The 20,038-nt window shown below is 36.2% G+C and overlaps 1 protein-coding gene across 1 annotated transcript; it reads right to left on the reverse strand.

Annotated features, from left to right (window-relative positions):
• Nucleotides 1-4,909: 4,909 nt before the first annotated feature.
• Nucleotides 4,910-16,098, reverse strand: LOC138711645 (uncharacterized). The gene is made up of 6 exons (XM_069842777.1): nucleotides 16,013-16,098; nucleotides 13,306-13,372; nucleotides 11,737-11,947; nucleotides 10,673-10,821; nucleotides 7,514-7,636; nucleotides 4,910-4,990 (listed from the first exon to the last, which is right to left on the reverse strand). The coding sequence occupies exons 1-6, from the start codon at nucleotides 16,072-16,074 to the stop codon at nucleotides 4,910-4,912; spliced, it is 693 nt and encodes a 230-aa protein (XP_069698878.1). The 5' UTR covers nucleotides 16,075-16,098.
• Between the last annotated feature and the right edge of the window lie 3,940 nt (nucleotides 16,099-20,038).

Here is a 20,038-nt window from a genome sequence, read left to right on the forward strand (position 1 = left end):
CTTTATTTCACTAGTGAGATAAAGACTTTACCTCACAGTTTGAACTTTATCTCACAGTTCATTAGTATTTTCCTAGTACCCGGGTACACACGTATACTTTTCCATTCAACTATTACTCAAGAAGTTAATATATTAGTTACTAGATGCCACTACTTCTTTATTAACATTTCTTAAATATACATACACTCAATCTCCTCCTCTTTTCTCTATCTACTACGTCGTAATTTGTGCATTACATCCCTATCTAATATGTATCTTTTTAAAATTTTGTAATAATTTACCTTTGGGATGCGAGGAGACTTGAACCTGCGAAGTTTGCGAAGTTGGGTTTAACTTACAGGATTTTAAAACAACACGCGTTAGCCAACTGAGCTAAAAAGACACGATGATTAATTACGTTTTAATATTCCTCTTAAGTTTACAGAAGTAAAATGTGAAATTATTTTAATCACATTAGTCCCGTGAACACTTCTAAATAATCCATGAAACTTAACAAATACGAAAATACACGTTTGAAATTTAAAAATATATAATAAAATTATATAATTAATTATAATTTGTTATTTATCCAACGCCTTAGATACCATTCTTCACTATTCATGGCCTCATACATCATGACCTACCTAGTACACGTATCGATTCTAAAATCCATGCCGTGGTATGTGATTATATGAGGACTTATTTTCAACATATTTTCTTTTATAAAACATAATTTTTCGTTATGGTCATGGATAAAATTACATACGGTACTTGTGAGCGTGATCTTTCCACTCGCGCTATAAAGATGCACTTACCTCACAAGTAACATAAATAACTATAATACATTTTGTTGTCATAGCAACCTCTTTCTTCATAGACCATGATATCAAACTACCCATCATTACAAATCTGATGTTATTTCTTTATTCATTCTTTTATAATGTTGTTATACCAAAAAATAACGTATTAAACACGTTTATAATATTATACAGTTATTGCATTTGTCAAAATTAGGAAACTCGCTTCGCTCGTTCCATAAAATTGACATCATAAAGTAAACATATAACTTTCATAATATACTATTATTTGGTACTCAAACACGCGCGAGTACGAAAAATACACAATTCATATAGCCTACTCGATATTTCCATGACTATTTCGTGCACAATTCAATTTAAACTTTGGAATACTTATAGAACATTATTCATTTTCTACTCCTGCTCACCACCATCATCACCACCACCATTATATTAAACTGAAGAGTGTCATTTAAACATGTTATATTAAACTAAAATGTGTTAATTAAATATGTTATATTAAACTAAAGGGTGTCACTTAAAAATGTTCTCGATAAGTTATAAATTGTACAAGAACAGTTGCAAAATATAGAGGAAGTGTTACAAATATGGAATACCATTTTGTTTCTTTAGTTTTGGAACCTACATGCTTCGAATACTGAACGTAAAGTATCGTTCTGTTTATTGCTGAATGTCCCTGTGAATGGTATATCGAACTTAGAAGTTCGTAAGATGTTATAAAATGTTTGAAAAAATAATTTCCTCACAATCTAACATATTTCCTCATAAAAATGGAGGTAAAATATGGAATACTATTAACAAGTTACAGGATTAACAAAATTGCAAAGTCAAAAATGGTCTCTACTAAGAAAAAAAAACAAAACAAGCATTCATCATCTTTATTAGAAGGTGTTTTCCAACCGCAATACTGAATCCAGATTAATCGTCTCTCATGTCTTTTCTCGAACTTGTTTTATACCTCCTTGCATTGTCTTTTCATTTCACTGTTTTCCAAGTTTCTTGGAAGGTGAGGTTTTTCCTCGTCCTGCAGGTGCCAACACTAGTAAAGAAACAGAAAACAAGGGTTGTTGTTTAGTCAAATGTCCGAAAATAGGTCTCAATCTCATACATAAGTTATACCAATAAGGCACCACTTATGAGGCAACTAGGCCAGAAGATAATGGGGTAGAGTGGCCAGGGTATAAAGTACTAGTTCATACTATAGTATTTCATATTTGTGGCACATGATGTTATAAGCTGTAACCTGAAATATATCGTAATTTAAAAACGAAATCAATCAAACATACTCGTATATTGCTATAAACGTAGATTATTTCTCTTTAAGAATATGTATAATTAATATATATATAATATTGAGTAATAAAAATGTATATTCTAGAAAATAACTTACCGCCATAAATTTTCACTTTCCTCGATAACGCAATAATGATAAACGTTTCAACAGTTCAGCTTCTAACTGCAAACTAACGCATTCCCACGAAAGAGTTTATGAGTGCGTAGTAATTTGGAAGGCTTCCGCTAGAATAAAACACGTCTCAGGTTGCATATCACACTATTTCATATTTGTAACACTTCCTCTATATAGTTCCATAAAAATATTCCTTTCTATGGGTAAATACAAGGTTTCACATGTCTGAGCTTTCTGTCTAAAATCACTTCAATTCAATTCTAATTGCAATTACGAGTTACTTTTGAAAAATGCAGTATATTTTATAGTGAAGGCATAGCCATAAACATTAGTATTATTTTCTTAAATGTAACAAAAACCTTGAAAGTGGCACCGTGCTTTGTGAGAGTGACCTGAGATTCTCCATAGCCTGTCAGTTGATTCAACTCTTCGATACATTGCAGCAAGTTCGTGAAGTCGAGTTCATGGGAAGACACATTGGCAGAAGATTCTGAATCCATTCTGAAACAATATTAATATATACCAATTAGGTACATTCTATGAATGCGTTGTCTCCACTGTAATCTGTGTTATTTATGAGTAAGGTTCGGATAAAGTAGCTGTATCAGGATAGGCTGCATAGCTGTATAGGGCAGAGGGTTACCTTACTTCAGACTAAGTAAACATTACCCCCTTACACTTGCTAAAAAACTACCTACTGGGAAGAGCGCTCGTCACCCCCAGCAAAAACATCAGTAAATGGACAGTACAGCCGATAGGTACTGAATATATTATGTCGCCACTGCTGTTGACTGGTGGACACGCGACTACAAAACGCAAGGACCAAGGATGCTTATCCTGATATAGCTACTTTATCCGAACCTTATTTATGAGAAATTAAAAATCTTTTAAGGGATATGACAAATTAATTTTCTTGTATTCACTACAGTTATATTAATTTTGTTTCCAAGAAATACAAAAATAATTAAAAAGAACTGTATAACAAATTTTAGAAACAACCGACCTTGGAAGACTTTATTATTGACGTGTCTTTAGGTAAGATCAGGCAAATCGAACTCAAGTACAGTTTCAAAAAAAGAATGGCTCGCATGAAAACTGAGTTCCAGATTCAACGCATTAGGCATGTTCAATGCTCCGAAACAGTGGTACAGTACATTATTTAGTCCTGATAGTCGCCGACATTGTGCGCCTGGGTCAAGCGAGTCCATTAAGTTACGCCAAGGGATGTTCAGGTTAGTCAGTAGCTTGCATTCAGAGTGATCGGATGTCACGCATGCGGTAGGGCGTTATGTTTCCAGTACAATTAAGCTGTACTGCATTTCTTTACCGATGGCTCGATCCTATATCTACTCCGGAACTCTCCCCACTACTCCTATTACTTCCCCTATTTCGCGTCGATGAGCTGTCAGGACTAAATTATCGGTCTGTACACACGAGATCGCTTTCGCAGTTATTGAAATTTATTTTACGTCCATTGTTGTCGTGTCCCGAAAAGCATCCTGAAAAAATGATGCGATGAAAACTGATATATACTTAGTAGTAAATTAATATTTATAAGTCGTACAGTAAAATAGAATGATAGTAAACGAAGTTAACTTTCACAAATAATTTTAAAAACATTTCTCAAGAGTATCCGAACCTTGTACTTTGTAGTCTGCTAGCAAACACGACAGCATAGAACTATTGGAATGCTTGCAACGAAGTGTCATAATGACAAGGGTTTGCCGTACTGTATCGCGCTTGTTCAATAATGACTCTTATGAATTAATTTGATCTTATTTTCAAATCAATTTCGTGTTTTTTACATTACTTCTGAAATACCATTCTTAATATTCTATTCAAACAATAATGTATTGAAAACCTTACTGTGTTAGGAGCTTCAAGAGTCGGGCCACTTTTTTTTTCGGGGACCGTACTTTACGTGTAACCCACATTTTGGCGAGTTTTTAAACAGTATTCTATACATTCTTCAGTACTACTTTGCCGCCATTATTATTATTATTATTATTATTATTATTATTATTATTATTATTATTATCATCGTTAGTTAAGTTGATATATTGGATTATGTTTTCGGAAATAATTATTTCGGAAACCGTGTTCAGAAAGGTTCCCCGAACTCCTCCTCCCAGCCACGTATGGGTTATAATAACGGAAAACATACGTCACGTCTCTAATTATTGAGACAGAGCATTCTCAGTAACTAATTGAATCGTTTAGTAAACAATGCACTTACTCTGAGTCCTTGTCGTGGTTTTCTCCTACCCATACCAGTCCATAATCAGCCAGAAAATTCTATAAAATAGGAATACAAATTATACGATGAGTCAGTTATACAGAGTGATTCGTTAAATGAAGACACAAAATGAAAACGCTGTAATATGAGAACTGTTGCTATTTATTTTTCAGTATCCAGTAAGTACATTTCAGAAGAATGGGAGTTTTGCCCACATTAGACCCCAATGTGCATACCATTTGGTACACAACATAATTCACATCCCTTCAATGTATGATCTTACACCTCAAGTTGATTTTAAAAAAAGAAAAGGAAAGAATTTTTGCTTTAAGATTACCAATATGATGTGTATATAGACATCTCTCTTTACGAAACCTCAAACAAAGAAAACAGATAGTGTCAAGTCAGAAGAATTTGGAGGCCACGTCATTGGCCTTCACAACCGCACCAGTTGATATCAAATGTTATTCAGAAAATCACGAACTCTTCCTCAATGAGGTGGTGCACCATATTGCTGGAACACCGTGTCCATATGTTTCCCTGCCGCTGCTGTGATATGATTAGTAGAGTAATTAGTATGTGTGATCCAATGTTTGCAGATCGTGTAATCCTAAACACGTTTCATACAGTAGGGGTGGAGTTTTGATAAAGTAGACAAGTTGTGTGTGACAATGATTCTCAACTGGAGGGTCGAAGAACAATAAAATTAATGGGGGCCCCACGAACAAAATAATAATAATAATAATAATAATAATAATAATAATAATAATAATAATAATAGTAATAATTCAAGTTGTTCAGTTCCATAAAACTTTTAAAATCATACTATCTTCCTTTACAAAAAAAAAACAATTAAATTATTTTCTTTTAAATTTATCTACGAAGTTTTTCCTTCCGCCTTGCCTAACAAAGGTACATTTTCGTTAGAACAGAATGAAACAGATAAGGAGAATAATATTAATCTGCCTATTTTTAGTTTATTGTTGGAATCAATAATAATCATAAATATTGACATTTAACAGCTGTCGCGCTACGTCAGTGATACCAACCGTACTATGATTATGGTACGCATACCATAATTTAGCTGACTTTACCATGTACCAAAATACTTTAACTATGGTACGAAAAAATACTACAATTTTCTTAATAATATAAAAATATAAAATTCTTAAATGTTTTCCTCCAAGGCTTACCTTAAAATATATCTATCATTCGCTGCTAAACCAAAGGCTAAATCTTCCAAAATGTACTCCCAACTGAGAGTTTCTACATAGTGTGACGCCCACGTGAGATTCGATCTCACGACCGACGGAGGAGAGGCTAAGTCGGCCTTGTGTTGGGCGAGGTGCGCGCGCATCTGCCTCCTGGGGCATGGCTACGCACGGAGTAAAGGGGGACGGACCCTCCCGAATCTGCTAGAGAAGTCCGTCCGAAGAGCAGCAGCGTGCGAGATAATTCGAGAAGCCGTACTTTCCAGAAACTGTGGTGTGAGTATAAATTACGAGCGCAAGTAAACGCGAAGCAGTTTCAGTTATTCAGTCAGTGAATAAGTCAGAGCAAGTAAGCCAGTCTTGTGTACCGGAGTTCGACTCGAGTGTGCGTCCACAACTGTGCCAGCATCCGAAGGCCTGAGTTCGAGTGCAGTGGACCGCAGTTGGAGGGACCTGAGTTCGAGTGCAGTGAACTGTCTCTGAAGGTCTGTGGTTCGAGATACTGTGAACTCGAGTGACTTAGATAGAAGAACTGTGAACTGAGAACTGATAGTTCTGATTTGTTAATAGTGTTTTGTAAATATTAGTTAAGATTAACAGTTCATTGTTGTTCGTAATAGTCCAAGTAAATTGTCATTGCCGTCAGTGGAGTGCTATAACGAATACTGTGTTGAGTGAAAATTCTATTGTTGACGAGAGCGTTTAAGGTGAATTGTAGAAAGGAATTATTGTTGGAAGAATAAAATCCTATTGTTGAGTTGAAATAAATTCACAATAGTTTTACAGTTCTCGACTAGATGTCAGCACCTCCGTGCATCAAATAAGTTACAGTGGGTGCTCATAATACCATCCCTGCTCATATTCCCCTGATTTATCCTACTTCGGTTCGATTTTATTTCAAAACATGTTTACTTTCGTTCGATTTTTCTTTAAAACATCTTATTACTTCACTATGATTTTCTTTCAAAACATCTGTTTATTTCAGTTCGATTTTCCTTCAAAACAAAAATTAATTTCAATTCTACATATTTTCTGTTTATTTTATTGTAGTTCAAAACATGTTTCAGTTCGATTGCAGTTAAAAACATGTTTCTTTCAGTTCGACTGTTTTCCAAAACATCCCTCTATTTCAGCAAGCGACAGAGCGTGCGTGTTTTTTAATTGCAGAAGACCAACCGAGAGTAAATGGTTAAGTAACATGCCTGGGCTTTTAATTTATGTAGGTATATAGGTCCAACATCATAATGAAATAATTAGTTGACCAGTCACTTGCTCTATTCCGGACGGCTACGCCAAAGAGGTAAGCACCAAAAACTAACTGCTATGGTCCGTCCCAGGAATCTGTAGAGTGATTTGGCGCATGTGGGGACGGAGTCTATCTGTGCTGGAGTGAAATGCGTGCAGCATCAACTCAAGGCTACTAAGGTGTAAGATGCTCGTGGTAGAGAGTTCAGATAGAAATGACCCCCTCTCTACAAGCGATTGGTAGTTTCATTGATCCATTGCCTCACCCCACAGCGGTTATTGGTACTAGCCCTCCCCATATACCATTTGCGCATAGGTCTTATTTCGTATTTCTACTCCACAGATTCCAGGGACGGACTACAGACTGCCAGATACACTGCTACGATGAGACGAAGGAAAGAAAGAAGCTAGAGGACTAATAAAGGATTACGGGAATTAAAAGCAACGTCCTATTACGTGAAGGATAAGAATGGAAGGGAGTAAGAAGGACGAAGTGGAGGAGTCAGGTGCCAGTAGAATGTACTCGTTACACTGAGAATATTACAATAAGGACGCATTGTTTAAAACCACAAACCTACCGGCTACAAACATGACGGTACAAGAGGACTGAACTCACCACCATGTCTTGAACTTGCTTCTCCAGTCGACTGGATTTAGCTTGCAGGTACATGAGCTCCTGTTGCATCGCGTACGACGGATCAGAGGGGTCCTCACTCAAGCCGTGTTGTTTATTCTTCAGCTGCAACAAAAGATGTGAGGGTAATTAATTAATAATCAATTACCGACTAGAGACGCTGACAAACATTAGAGCAAGTGATCGATGCTGATGGTGTTTATGAGGGAAGCAGAGACAGAGCCAACATTTTAATTTTCGGGACGGTAATTCCTCAAATCTTGTGTGATGTGATGGATTTTAAGCCCGTTTAGCCCAGCAGAACAATGGACACGCAACTCATTTCACATCGGGTGCACAGGAGATCTATTTGGGTCACAGGGAAGATAACGTTCCTCAAGATAGATGCCAGTCTCAAGAGTAACTGAGTGAAGAAAATCATATGGCTAAAAGAACAACCTCATTAATTTATCCAACGTATAAACTGTGATTTGATTAATAATATATTTCCCTATTTTTTTTTCAACAAATTTGCTACATGCTCTTATAGGCATTTTCGTTCATTGTCTGAATACCAAATCCGTACGAGATTGTTATTAAGTAAACATAGTTTAGTATTAGAAAAGTAAGGCCTATTTGTACTAATGTAGGAGATCCTACGAAAAGTGGGAGCTGCCGTGAGCCATCCGGTTTTGTCACTGCTTGTCCAATATATACGAAATAATCTATTAAATTAATGAATCAATTAAATAAATTAAATAATGAATATAAAAGGAGTAGGCTATAAGAAAGTAGTAAATAATATTAATAAATTAATGAAATATAATATTAGACCTACTTATCATATTTAAGTCCCGCGCCGTGGTGTCGTGGTCGAAGGCATCCTGTCTAGGATTCGCGTTACGGAATGCTCGCTGGTTCGAACCCTCATAGGGAAGAAATTTCCTCATGAAATTTTGGTCAGTGTATAGGACCGGTGCCCACCCAGCATCGTGATGCACTTGGCGAGCTACGATAGGTAGCGAAAATTCGGTTTCGCAAACCAATTAAAACGGATGGGGGATCATCGTGCTAACCACACGATACCTCCATTCTGGTTGGATGATCGCCCACCTCTGCTTCGGCATGTGGACGTGAAGCCAGCAGCCGGCTAGTCGGTCCTGGCCCTTCATGGACTGTAGCGCCATGGATTTGAATTTATATATCATATTTAAATATAGCTATTGCTCAAAATAAGGACCCTCCACTCCCAAAGACTTTTACGGCTGAATTCCAGGCGCATTCGATTGTCATTAACCTTTTCGTATTTTTTTCATTTATAACAGTTCTATTTTTATGAATGCATATCCTATGGATCTCTACTCATGAAGAAGTTCATAAGCGTACTATTGTGAAGAACTCATGTTTCTGGATACTCTTGTCTGAAAAGTTGCATCAGTTTCATGTTATAACCTTTCTTTCTCACTACATCTTCTACAATAACAATTCTCTGTCTGAGCTACAGTGAATGCCATTTTACTTACAAATAATGTCAGAATGAACACGACACGCGACCAATACATCCGCACTCGACAAAATTGGGCTGTTGAATGCTTGCGGGATTCTCTACCACATTTGGATCGTTGAATCTCACGATATTAATAAAACAAAACATTCTAGGTATAAATTTAAATTTAATTGCTTGTATATGCTCTGGAGCAAAGTGGTAACAGCATCGTACAACTTCGAAACAGCCTAAACACAGGATTATAAAAACGTCTGAGAACTATTAGGCCTAGTTTGATACAAAAGTTCGTAGTGTTCTTCAACCGTGACAAAGGTTTTTATACGAGATGAATAGAAGACAGAAACTAATCAGTAATATATTCTCTTACATTATTATCTATGACTCTCTGCCAGTGCTGGAGTAATTTTTCGATTCCAAGTCTGAATAAACCTGCTGGTTTGGAGTTAAAGAAGTCGTCAAGTCAAGTTTGTAAAGCATCTTCGTTATCAAAGGAATTCACTTGAAGATTGTTTGACGGAGAACGAAAAACGAGGAAATCTGAGGACGCAAGATCGGGAGAATATGTGGATGTGGAATCACTTCCCAACCAAGCCCCTACATAGCTGCTTTCGTCAAGTTAGCGGAGTGTGGACGTACATTATCGTGTTACAGCAGCACTTGATGCAGTCTTCTTGGTCGTTTTTCTTCAATTGCGGCCGCAAGACGTCTGCATTGTTGGCAATAGATGTCAGCAGTTATGTTTACATTCCTGGCATACAATACAGTCGCCATCGCTGAGTTTGTAGACTAAGAAAACTTTCTATATAACAATAATCAGAGCTAGCCTCCTATATGCATATCCAGCTTGGTCATCTGTCAATGGGTCTCTACTGAGAAGACTGCGTGATGTACAAAGAACAGTTCTGCGCACAATTGCTGGAGCTGATTACACTACAGCCAATAAATTTTTACATGAAGTTTTGGACATAGCATCAATTGAAGAGTTTTCGGAAAATTTAAAATTCAAATTTATACAGACATTGAAAAATCATCCAAATCCACTGCTACAGAAGTTTAATCATCAAACATAAATAATAAAACCCAACTTATACCAGCCATATCTTTTACAAATTCATCATGGATTAACATCAAGGACTGAAGAACTAGACTGAACAATTTCAAAGTGTTATAAATTAAAGGAGGAGTCAAAAGCAAGTCAGCTTGATCTCCGGTCATATAAACTTTCAGTGCAACAAGATGTTGGTTGGTTGGCATACAATACATAATACACTACGCTATCTTTATACCATCAGACGCTTGATATAATCTTCTGTGGATGATGGTCACTAACTTTTGTACAGGATGTTGTATGTTGAAACGACAGAACCATTTTTTGCAGTTTTTTCTCAGATGACATTCTCCCCGTCTGCCTTTGCTCCTCTAGTAAACTCAAACAGAATAAGATGTCGGAAGTGTTGGTTTTTTCCATTTGACACTATTTTCTTTAGCCTACAAATAGCAAAAACTTCCTTAAAATACGCAAAATTGAAGGCGTATTTACAAGCACAACATTCCAAATGACAAATGATAAACAGTCTTCTAACAACGCAGTGTTGTGATAACAAAAACGTTACGAAATTATGCATCAAGCTAATATAACCTCAATGTTTTCTTACCTCTTCCTCGAGCGCGGCAATCTTCAAACTCCTCCTCTTACAGGTTTTCTCGGACGCTTGCAACCTCTGCTCCAAACGTAGAATTGTATTCTCTGCCCTGCATAACTTCGTGGCTAGTGCCGTGATTAAGTCCGTTGACGAGCTCGTCTCTGTGCATGAAAATCTTAACGTTATTTTTACTGCTAATAATGCGTCAGGCTACTGTACATGTAATAGTTACAATTTACATACAAAGTCTTACGTGTATGACGGCACGGGACGTAGAGAAAAACTGCCTGTCATAGTACACCTGTCGAAGTTCAAGGACGTTTTCGGGCGTTGCATGGGTGCAATTCATCCAGTTTGTGAGCTACTGAAGGATTTATGCAAATCTAATCTTTCAGATGAAGCTCCCTGTAAAGCAGATTTGAATAATTTCAAGGGAAAAATTGTTCCAGGACCGGGTATCGATCCCGGGACCTCTGGTTGAACGTACCAGCGCTCTTACCAACTGAGCTACCCGGGAACTCCACCCGACACCGTCTCAACTTTTCCCTTTATAACCACACAACTCGCGTGGGCTGACGAAACGCCAGAGACCCACATCGAGTGAACACAATCTCAGTGTGACTTGGAATTGTGGTTTTCTGTTAACGTACACAGTGACGTATATATTATGCAAATCTAATCTTTCAGGTGAAGCTCCCTGTAAAGCAGATTTGAATAATTTCAAGGGAAAAATTGTTCCGGGGCCGGGTATCGATCCCGGGACCTCCAAGTCAAAGACTTCAGTCATGCCATGAAAGTGTTAATGGTTTTTCTCTTTGCCTCGGAATTCTTTATACTAGATTACACGATGAAACACGCTCAGACATTGTATAATTCAATCTTTCAACATGTTCCCATAAGTCAAGCTACTTCAACGGATCGATAGATGGACCGATCTAATGGTCTCGCTAGAAAACACTCTGTGTCTCAACTGATTTAGTAGTATATTTCAATGAAATTCGTGAATTTATTTGTTGTCTTATTTATTGGAGCACCTTCGTATGACGAACGTTAGTAACATTTAATGAGAGACTTACCTCCTGTGTTCTCAGTCTCCAACAGCACATCGTCAGTTTTCTTCTTGTAACAAGTGAAGTCTAGAATTTCACCATTAGGTGAGGCTCTCTTTCTCGTTAGCCACGGTGAGGCTGGTTGAACGTTCGTATTTCCATGACGATTATGAACCTGGGCACATTTATAATCCTCTGTTACGTTATTTCTTTTTCTTTCCGGTTCATTTCTTTCAACCTAAAAGATTTAATATGTAAGTTAACTACAAAATTATTATACACATTACTCAATCCAATTTCACTAATATTTTGGCGTAAACATCGTAAATTGTGCTGGGGTGCAATGAAAAGCGTTACACGCCAGAATGACTTCTTTAAAACTTAATAATAACACAAAGAATCTATGGTCCATAAGAATTCAACTCTGGATCTGTCAATGCTTGAAGAGATATCAGGGAAGAACTCGACACTGCGTTCAGGAGGAATACTGCAAGACACAATTAGCCTATGTGGTGAGAAAGAAAACTTTGATTTCAACAAGAGAGATCGTATTTTCAACAAAATAGAGAGAAAGGTGGTTTTTGAGTACAAACATTCAACAATAACACCATCCTCTTCCACATTATTACGTTAGGTGAGAGTTTCTTTGATTCTATAGTCTTATTTTATATGTAATATAATAGCATTACTTTTTCGTGAACATGAACTTGTTCCCAAATAAAAAATAATGTTGTGACTATTGAGTAATGTGAACTCCCAACATAAAATCTCACGAGCCGCCACTGTCAAGACTACAATGACATTAGGCTTTTATGTTTAGGTCACTGTTCTGGTTCAACAACCAAAAGGACCCTAATTTAGTCACCTTCCACCCTTTATGAAATATCCTCACGTATTTGCAGAAGTACGCGTTTTAAAATAAAATAGTTGACAGCGCTCTCACACATCTTCATGTAGCGAATTTGCTCATAATTATGATACACAAAACAGCAACTACCTCCGTTTCTATGACAACTTAAACGATTGCATTGCGAACATAGTCGTTGCGCGTCGAAGAACTGCTATGCGACATTTTGATCAGAAACGAGTTATGTGGTGCAAAAATATCAGAAACCTAATGGAAATCGTTCCGTACAATCGGGTAGTGTGAATGCTGAATAGTTTCACTTACATAATGGAAAAAAAAAATACCGCTTGCTATGTTTTTTGTTCCTCCTGAAAAGTTTTGGTTATTGTACCTACTGGTCTTTCGAAGCGAAACGACGATATTGGTTCTAAGAACAAGCCGCTATATATTCCATTTCTGTTGTTGACCTTGAAGTAGGGTACAGGAGGAGAGATTGTTGTTTAGTCAACTGTCCGAAGACAAGTCCGAACCTCACAAGTGACACCAACATGGCACCACTTATGAGGCAACTAGGCCAAGAGATAATGGGGTAGGATGGCCAGATCCTTTCCCCCTCTATTGCTTACATCGCCGATTAACTACATATTACACTAATGAGACATGGGGAGAAAATGTGGTGTAAAACACGTACTAAAGGGTTGTCAGGCACTTTCTTTCCCCACACGAACTGTAGTTATTTAGCAACTCACCCCAATTGGACTGCTCTCCTTTGAATCTTGTTTCGATATTCTGCTCCTTGTCGCATCTTTTACATCCCTGTAACAAGAATGATGAAATTATTACTCTTAAATGAGATGAACTATGTAAGCTACTTAGTAGCAAAAAGTAAGGTCTAGTAAACGCAAGCGACTATCCTTCAATGTTGTAGGGAAGTCTCCTGTGCCAACTTAAATTTTCTTTTAAGGCCGCCCAGCGGGATACTGGGTTCATGTCCAATGCTTCAGCAGAGGTGAACGATCATTCAACCAGAACGGGGTACCATGTGGTTAGCACCATGATCCCCCACGCCGTTGAAGTGCTTTTTATGTTTTTTTTAAGAGAGAAAATATAATTGCTCCTGTCTCTTTTAAGCTCTCGTAACCAGATTTTGCTATCATAGCTCCCCAAATTCATCATGATGCTGGGTAAGTATCGGTTCCATACACTGGCTGAAATTTCATGAGAAAATTCCTTCCCCATAAGTACTCGAATTAGCGAGCATTCCGTAACGCTAGACCTAGGCATTTTAGACCACGATGCTACGATGTGGGACATATAAACATACTCAAATAAAGAAGACATATAGAAATTTCAAAACACGCAACATGTTCTCGTACCCTCTTTCGTGAACACTATGAGTTTAATTTTACATTTTATGACAGAAATAAAATAAGTCTAAATTTGACAATTAAATTAAAAACAGTCAGAATGCCAAAAAACAATCTTCTGTAAAAGGACTATAAATACGACAACTAAAATAAAACGAGACAGAATATGATAACAATCTTAAAAAAAAGTGTTTAAATATGACAACTAAAATAAAAGGATTCAGAATATGAAAACAATCTGAAATAAAATGAATCTAAATATGACAAGTAAAATAAAAGGAGTCAAAATATGAAAACAATCTGAAATCAAAGGAATCTAAATACGACAACTAAAATAAAAGGAGTCAGAATATGAAAACAATCTGAAATTAAGGAAATGAAAATATGACAACTGAAATGAAAGGAGTCAGAATATCAAAACAATCTGAAATCGAAGGAATCTAAATATGACAACTAAAATAAAAGGAGTCAGAATATCAAAACAATCTGAAATTAAAGGAATCTAAATATGACAAGTAAAATAAAAGGAGTCAAAATATGAAAACAATCTGAAATCAAAGGAATCTAAATACGACAACTAAAATAAAAGGAGTCAGAATATGAAAACAATCTGAAATTAAGGAAATGAAAATATGACAACTGAAATGAAAGTAGTCAGAATATCAAAACAATCTGAAATCGAAGGAATCTAAATATGACAACTAAAATAAAAGGAGTCAGAATATCAAAACAATCTGAAATTAAAGGAATCTAAATATGACAAGTAAAATAAAAGGAGTCAAAATATGAAAACAATCTGAAATCAAAGGAGTCTAAATACGACAACTAAAATAAAAGGAGTCAGAATATGAAAACAATCTGAAATTAAGGAAATGAAAATATGACAACTGAAATAAAAGGAGTCAGAATATCAAAACAATCTGAAATCAAAGGAATCTAAATATGACAACTAAAATAAAAGGAGTCAGAATATCAAAACAATCTGAAATTAAAGGAATCTAAATATGACAAGTAAAATAAAAGGAGTCAAAATATGAAAACAATCTTAAATCAAAGGAATCTAAATATGACAACTAAAATAAAAGGAGTCAGAATATGAAAACAATCTGAAATTAAAGGAATCTAAATTTAAATATTACAATTAAAATGAAGGAAGTCAGAATATCAAAACAGTTTTAATTATGAAGAGTCTAAATATGACAACACAGAAGAAGAAGTCATAATAAGAAAATAATCTACAATGAAAGCAGTTTAATTGCGTCACTGAAATAAAGTTATTTAGAGTATAAAAACTATATAAAAAGGGAATTTAAATATAAAAAACTTGAATAAAGGGTCGGAATGTAAACACAATCTGAAATGAAAGGAGTCTAAATATGACTATTAAAGACAAGTAGTCAGAATATGAAAATAATATGGAGTAAGTTTCTTTTCCTAAGGAACCAGGAAATTTTATTATCTCATATATTTCAATAACTTAATATCCATTGCATTGTGACATCCTCGTTTTTATTTAATTAGACATGCATTTGTTTTTAATGTGTTTTGTCTTGAAATAGTAATTTGTGGGCTTGAAGTGCATTAGAGTTTGTAGGCACATTTCAAATATTTGAAAATGCAGATTTCCGTATTTACTGGGCTATTACTGAAGTCCGGGGGGCAAAGGCTAATTGGGATTTCCTGGTCTTTGATCGGGTCAAAAACCCTGATTTAACTGATATTTGACCCTTGCGGTGAATTTCGGTGAAGTCCGGAAGGCCTAATTAGTCAAATCCACTCTCCTCACTGCCACGCTGTGGCCCCCTGGGATCTTTTTCGATGCGAAAGCAACGGGAAGCTACCACATTTACCTTTTCCCAAGAAAAATTGCAAACATGGCATGATGAGTCTTTCCACGGTAAAAGATTCCGGACATAAACTAAGGCAGAAAATAGGAAAGACTGGAGAATGCTGGGTTTGCAGTGAAAGATCTGTCCTTGGACAGAACGCTATGAATGAATGAATGAATGAATGAATGAATACTGAAGTCCAGCTCTGCTAGATTATTTATTTAAGGGCGTTAACATCCGTGTACTTGCTATGAACTTACTTATAGTTGTTCGTCATTACTGGAAATTTCTTTTCCTTCTTCGGTGATGACTGCGCGGCCATTACTCATGTTTGTAGCCGATTCTCATCGATCTGTAAAGTATTACATATTTATTCACACCAACACTGTTATCTCATCAAAAAGCAGAGATGCTACTTATCTCTTTAGCTACACAAGAGGTAAAAATAACGCAAAGAATGCTAACTAGCCTCTTCTTCAAATAAAGTTTTGCAACTGCGCTTGTGTTCATATCATAACACATTCGGCTTTTTTTTCTATAATACCTCAATTTTTTCCTTGTTTTAGTCCTCCCAGAAATTACGATCTCCTACAATTTTAGTTATTGTCGATTTATTAAATTTCTGATGTTTTTGACAATACTGATCCATTTCGTTAATTATAAACCACATCTCTCCTTTTAATTTTCTATTATTTCTGTTGTTAATGAGATAAATATTCTTACTTGATAAGTGACCCTCATGTAAATTCTTATCAATAATTATAAGACATATTGTTCATTTATATCTATGTAAAGATGCTTTTATGGGCATCTACCCGTGTACTTCCATAAAAGTCATAATGAATGAATGAATGAATGAATAAATAAATAAATAAATAAAGGTTCTTTAACATTAAACCTTCTAGTGATTATTTTATACACATCATAACCTACTCGTACAAACATCCAAACCCATAAAATTACAAAAGCACCAAACAATTAAACGTTACACGCAATTAAGAGAATGTACGATTCCTTGCCATCTTTTTTTTTTTTTAGTTTGTAAAATTTACGTACCCATTTAATAGTTTCAACTAGAAAAATTCTCTACCCAATAATGTCAGAAGCATTGCGTTATCATGTCAGACACTACACAATGTTCGTCGTATGAGTGACTCATTTTATGCGGAAGGAAGTGATGTAAGTGCCGGTAACCTTTCGCATCGATCTGCGCTGTAACGCTCACGAATTATAAATGGATCTCTCTATATATTGTGATCATTTCTAATATTATTTCGTATTTACTAAAGTCGACGTTTAACAGTGCTATGAATGTTGAAATATAAATCAGATTTCGCTTTGTTTCACTGACGCAAAAGTATTTATCGCAAGATGTAATTTCTATATCAAAAAAGGTTTTATTCATTAAGGATAGTTGTTGTTTAGTCAACTGTCCGAAGACAGACATGCGTGCCAATAATAGCACGCGTATTCCAAAGATTTGGCAACGTATTGCTGAAATATGTAATGCCAAAAGTCTTCTTCTTCTTCTTCTTCCTTGTCAAAGAGTGGGTTATTTCCCGTTCTGAAATGAAAAGTCACTGGAATTGTTGTGTACACTTTTTTGGTCTCCCAATGTCCCGTTTCGGCTATTTCCAGATCACCTGCCTACCGCACAACCTCTACTAGGAGGACCAGAAACCTTTCTGTCAAGGTTACCATATCTTAGCCTAGTGGACCTGGTTTTAAGAAGCCAGGTATTCGCCATCACCCTCCCCTAATAAGGGTGGAATTTTCTGGTTATATTGGTTGTTGACTTGCCATCTGAAGCATAGTTGACACTTGCCAAATGTTGCCATCAGTGGCAAAGCTAAGATGTAAATACTGGATAGCTTGAAAAAAATATGTATTGTTTACTTTATATCTTTTCATACAGCAGATGTTTCTCCAAAATATTTTATGAAGATCCCACTCAGACCACTCATTTTCACCCCCAGCAGAATACAGGTATAACAATATAACTTATTTGTCTCAGTGTACCCTGTTAGCCAAGGATATTTTTTATACCATGACAATTGAAAATTTCTATTTTGTCTTCCTCCTTCCGCTATTTTAATATGTAAAATGTAGTGTCGATCTCCTATCTTTGTAAGCATATTTTATTTCATACCTAGAACTTGAAAACGGTTTCTTTTTTAATTATACAAACAATGACCTCAGTGTTATTTCAGTATGAGAAATTGTACACAAAATTAATATGTAACACACACGTGCAAGCACTTTTGATTGAACTAACACAACGCAGCGCATTCACAGAACACCAATACAGCGCAACGCACTATTGTGAAGCTGAGAGCAGCCGCGTTTCGTACCGAGATGTAGCGAATCGATACTCCTTCTCCGGTCACCCCTCAAGTTTGCGAGTCAAGGTCGTAGCCAGTCTATAGAGGCTTCTGTCGCAAGCTTTGCACTGAACTCTCCATTGTGGAATGACAAGTTTTACGACACATCGTTATTACGAACTTATAGGCCTACTATTACTGGGTATAACTTTTTTTTTGGGTAGGCTAAGTAGCTTCGCCACTGGTTGCCATTACGTTTCATAGACGGCATGTACAAACAACTTTTCCATCAGCAATGATACTGAAAACGTATTATACCAACGAAAAAATCTCGAAATTTATTTTTTTGTGTATCATATTACTTTCTCAAACTGCCATGCTGGTAATATAGAAAATGAAGTTCAATCTGAATATCGATGGCTAAGAAGTGATTCCTTCTTATCTATAAATTTGCATGTGAATAAAAAAAAGTTTTAAAAATTATTTTTTCTCAAAATAGACTAGTTTTTTTTATATTACGCTTCTGTTTTCCAATATCTTCTACTTTCATGAGTGTTCTGACCATGGGCAGGTCTTTCACTACAAATCCAGCATTCTCCCATCTTTCCTATTTTCTGCCTTCCTCTTAATTTCCCCATATGATCCATATATCTTAATGTTGTCTATAATCTGATATCTTCTTCTGCCCGAACTCTTCTCCCGTTCACCATTCCTTCCAGTGCATTCTTCAGTAGGCAGTTTCTTCTCAGCCAGTGACCCAACCAATTCCTTTTTCTCTTCACCCACTCACTCTAGGACAAAATATTAGTTGACTTTCCAATTTTGTGCACATAATAATAATGTACTCTAAATACTGTAGTTAAACTAAGGGAACATTTTTGTAGGTACGAGGTACATCATTTCTAGCCATCGATATCCTACATGCAAAAACATGGCTAGAAATATTCATATTCAGTTTTAAATTGATTTATAGAGCAGCAGTTTTAAGCTAACTTCATGCTTTTACTCAGAAGTGCTGTATTTTAATCTCGAGACAATAATAGCACAAAACGGAGATTTATTCGACAATTGGTCTTAGTCGTGATCTTTATTTTCTTCCTTATATACGGCATGGCGTGGAAGGAAACGGTAAGACTGTGTGTTTCGTAGTCATAAATATTCGTTGAAAATAACCGAACCTCTGAACGAAGAAATACACGGGTTCACTAGCAAGCTTGCCAGACATCCTGGATTTCCCAGGATTGTTCTGGATTTTAATGAAGTGTCCTGTTATATATGTCCGGGAACGTCAAAAAGATTAGAAAAATAAGCTGTATTTCTTTGCCCATTTCTGTAAAATTATTTTTAAAATCCCTTATTAATTTTTTCAAGATCCTATCCAATTTATTTTCAACGTCGTCAACACCGCCTGGCGCCACCTATCGGGTTGCATTGAAATAGAAATGATAATACTATAGTATGTATGAGCTATTATACAGTCTCTTTATCCTTCACTCTCTTTGGAATTTGATTTATTATGATAGGATTTAAACATTGTATCATGCATTTTTTCTAGATGGATGAGGATGTAACCATGTATTGTGGGTCCCTATCACCACGGCATGGCGCGTCCTCAGGTTGCGGATAGAGTAGACGACCTCCAGATATGGAGGGTAGCTGCGAATATATTGAATAAGCAGTCGTGGACAGCCGAGAAGGGGTGGTCCTACAGCTTGGGGGTTGGGCGAAGGGCTAACAACCCATCACCGTAAAAAAACAGCTTGTTACGAAACCTAACAGTAAGCCTCGGAATGGGAAAAAAAATTCCCCATAAGGATATACATAAATATACGTGGACTTCTCCACACGGAATGACTCATAACCAGATAGATCACATCTTGGTAGATAAAAGAAGGCACACTAATATAGTAGACATTCGAACTTTCAGGGGGGCAGACTGTAATTCTGACCATTATTTGGTAATTG

This window comes from Periplaneta americana, chromosome 13, assembly GCF_040183065.1.
Source record: "Periplaneta americana isolate PAMFEO1 chromosome 13, P.americana_PAMFEO1_priV1, whole genome shotgun sequence".
NCBI classification, from domain to species: Eukaryota; Metazoa; Arthropoda; class Insecta; order Blattodea; family Blattidae; genus Periplaneta; species Periplaneta americana.

What these genes read in the sequence shown, in the direction of transcription:
- LOC138711645 (XM_069842777.1), bottom strand. Translation starts at nt 16,074, where the DNA reads ATGGCCGCGCAGTCATCACCGAAGAAGGAAAAGAAATTTCCAGTAATG. An exon ending in GTAATGACGAACAACTATAA is followed by an intron (nt 13,373 to 16,012) that starts GTAAGTTCATAG and finishes TTCTTGTTACAG; the next exon opens with GGATGTAAAAGATGCGACAA. An exon ending in AGCAAGTTCAAGACATGGTG is followed by an intron (nt 4,991 to 7,513) that starts GTGAGTTCAGTC and finishes ATCATATCACAG; the next exon opens with CAGCGGCAGGGAAACATATG.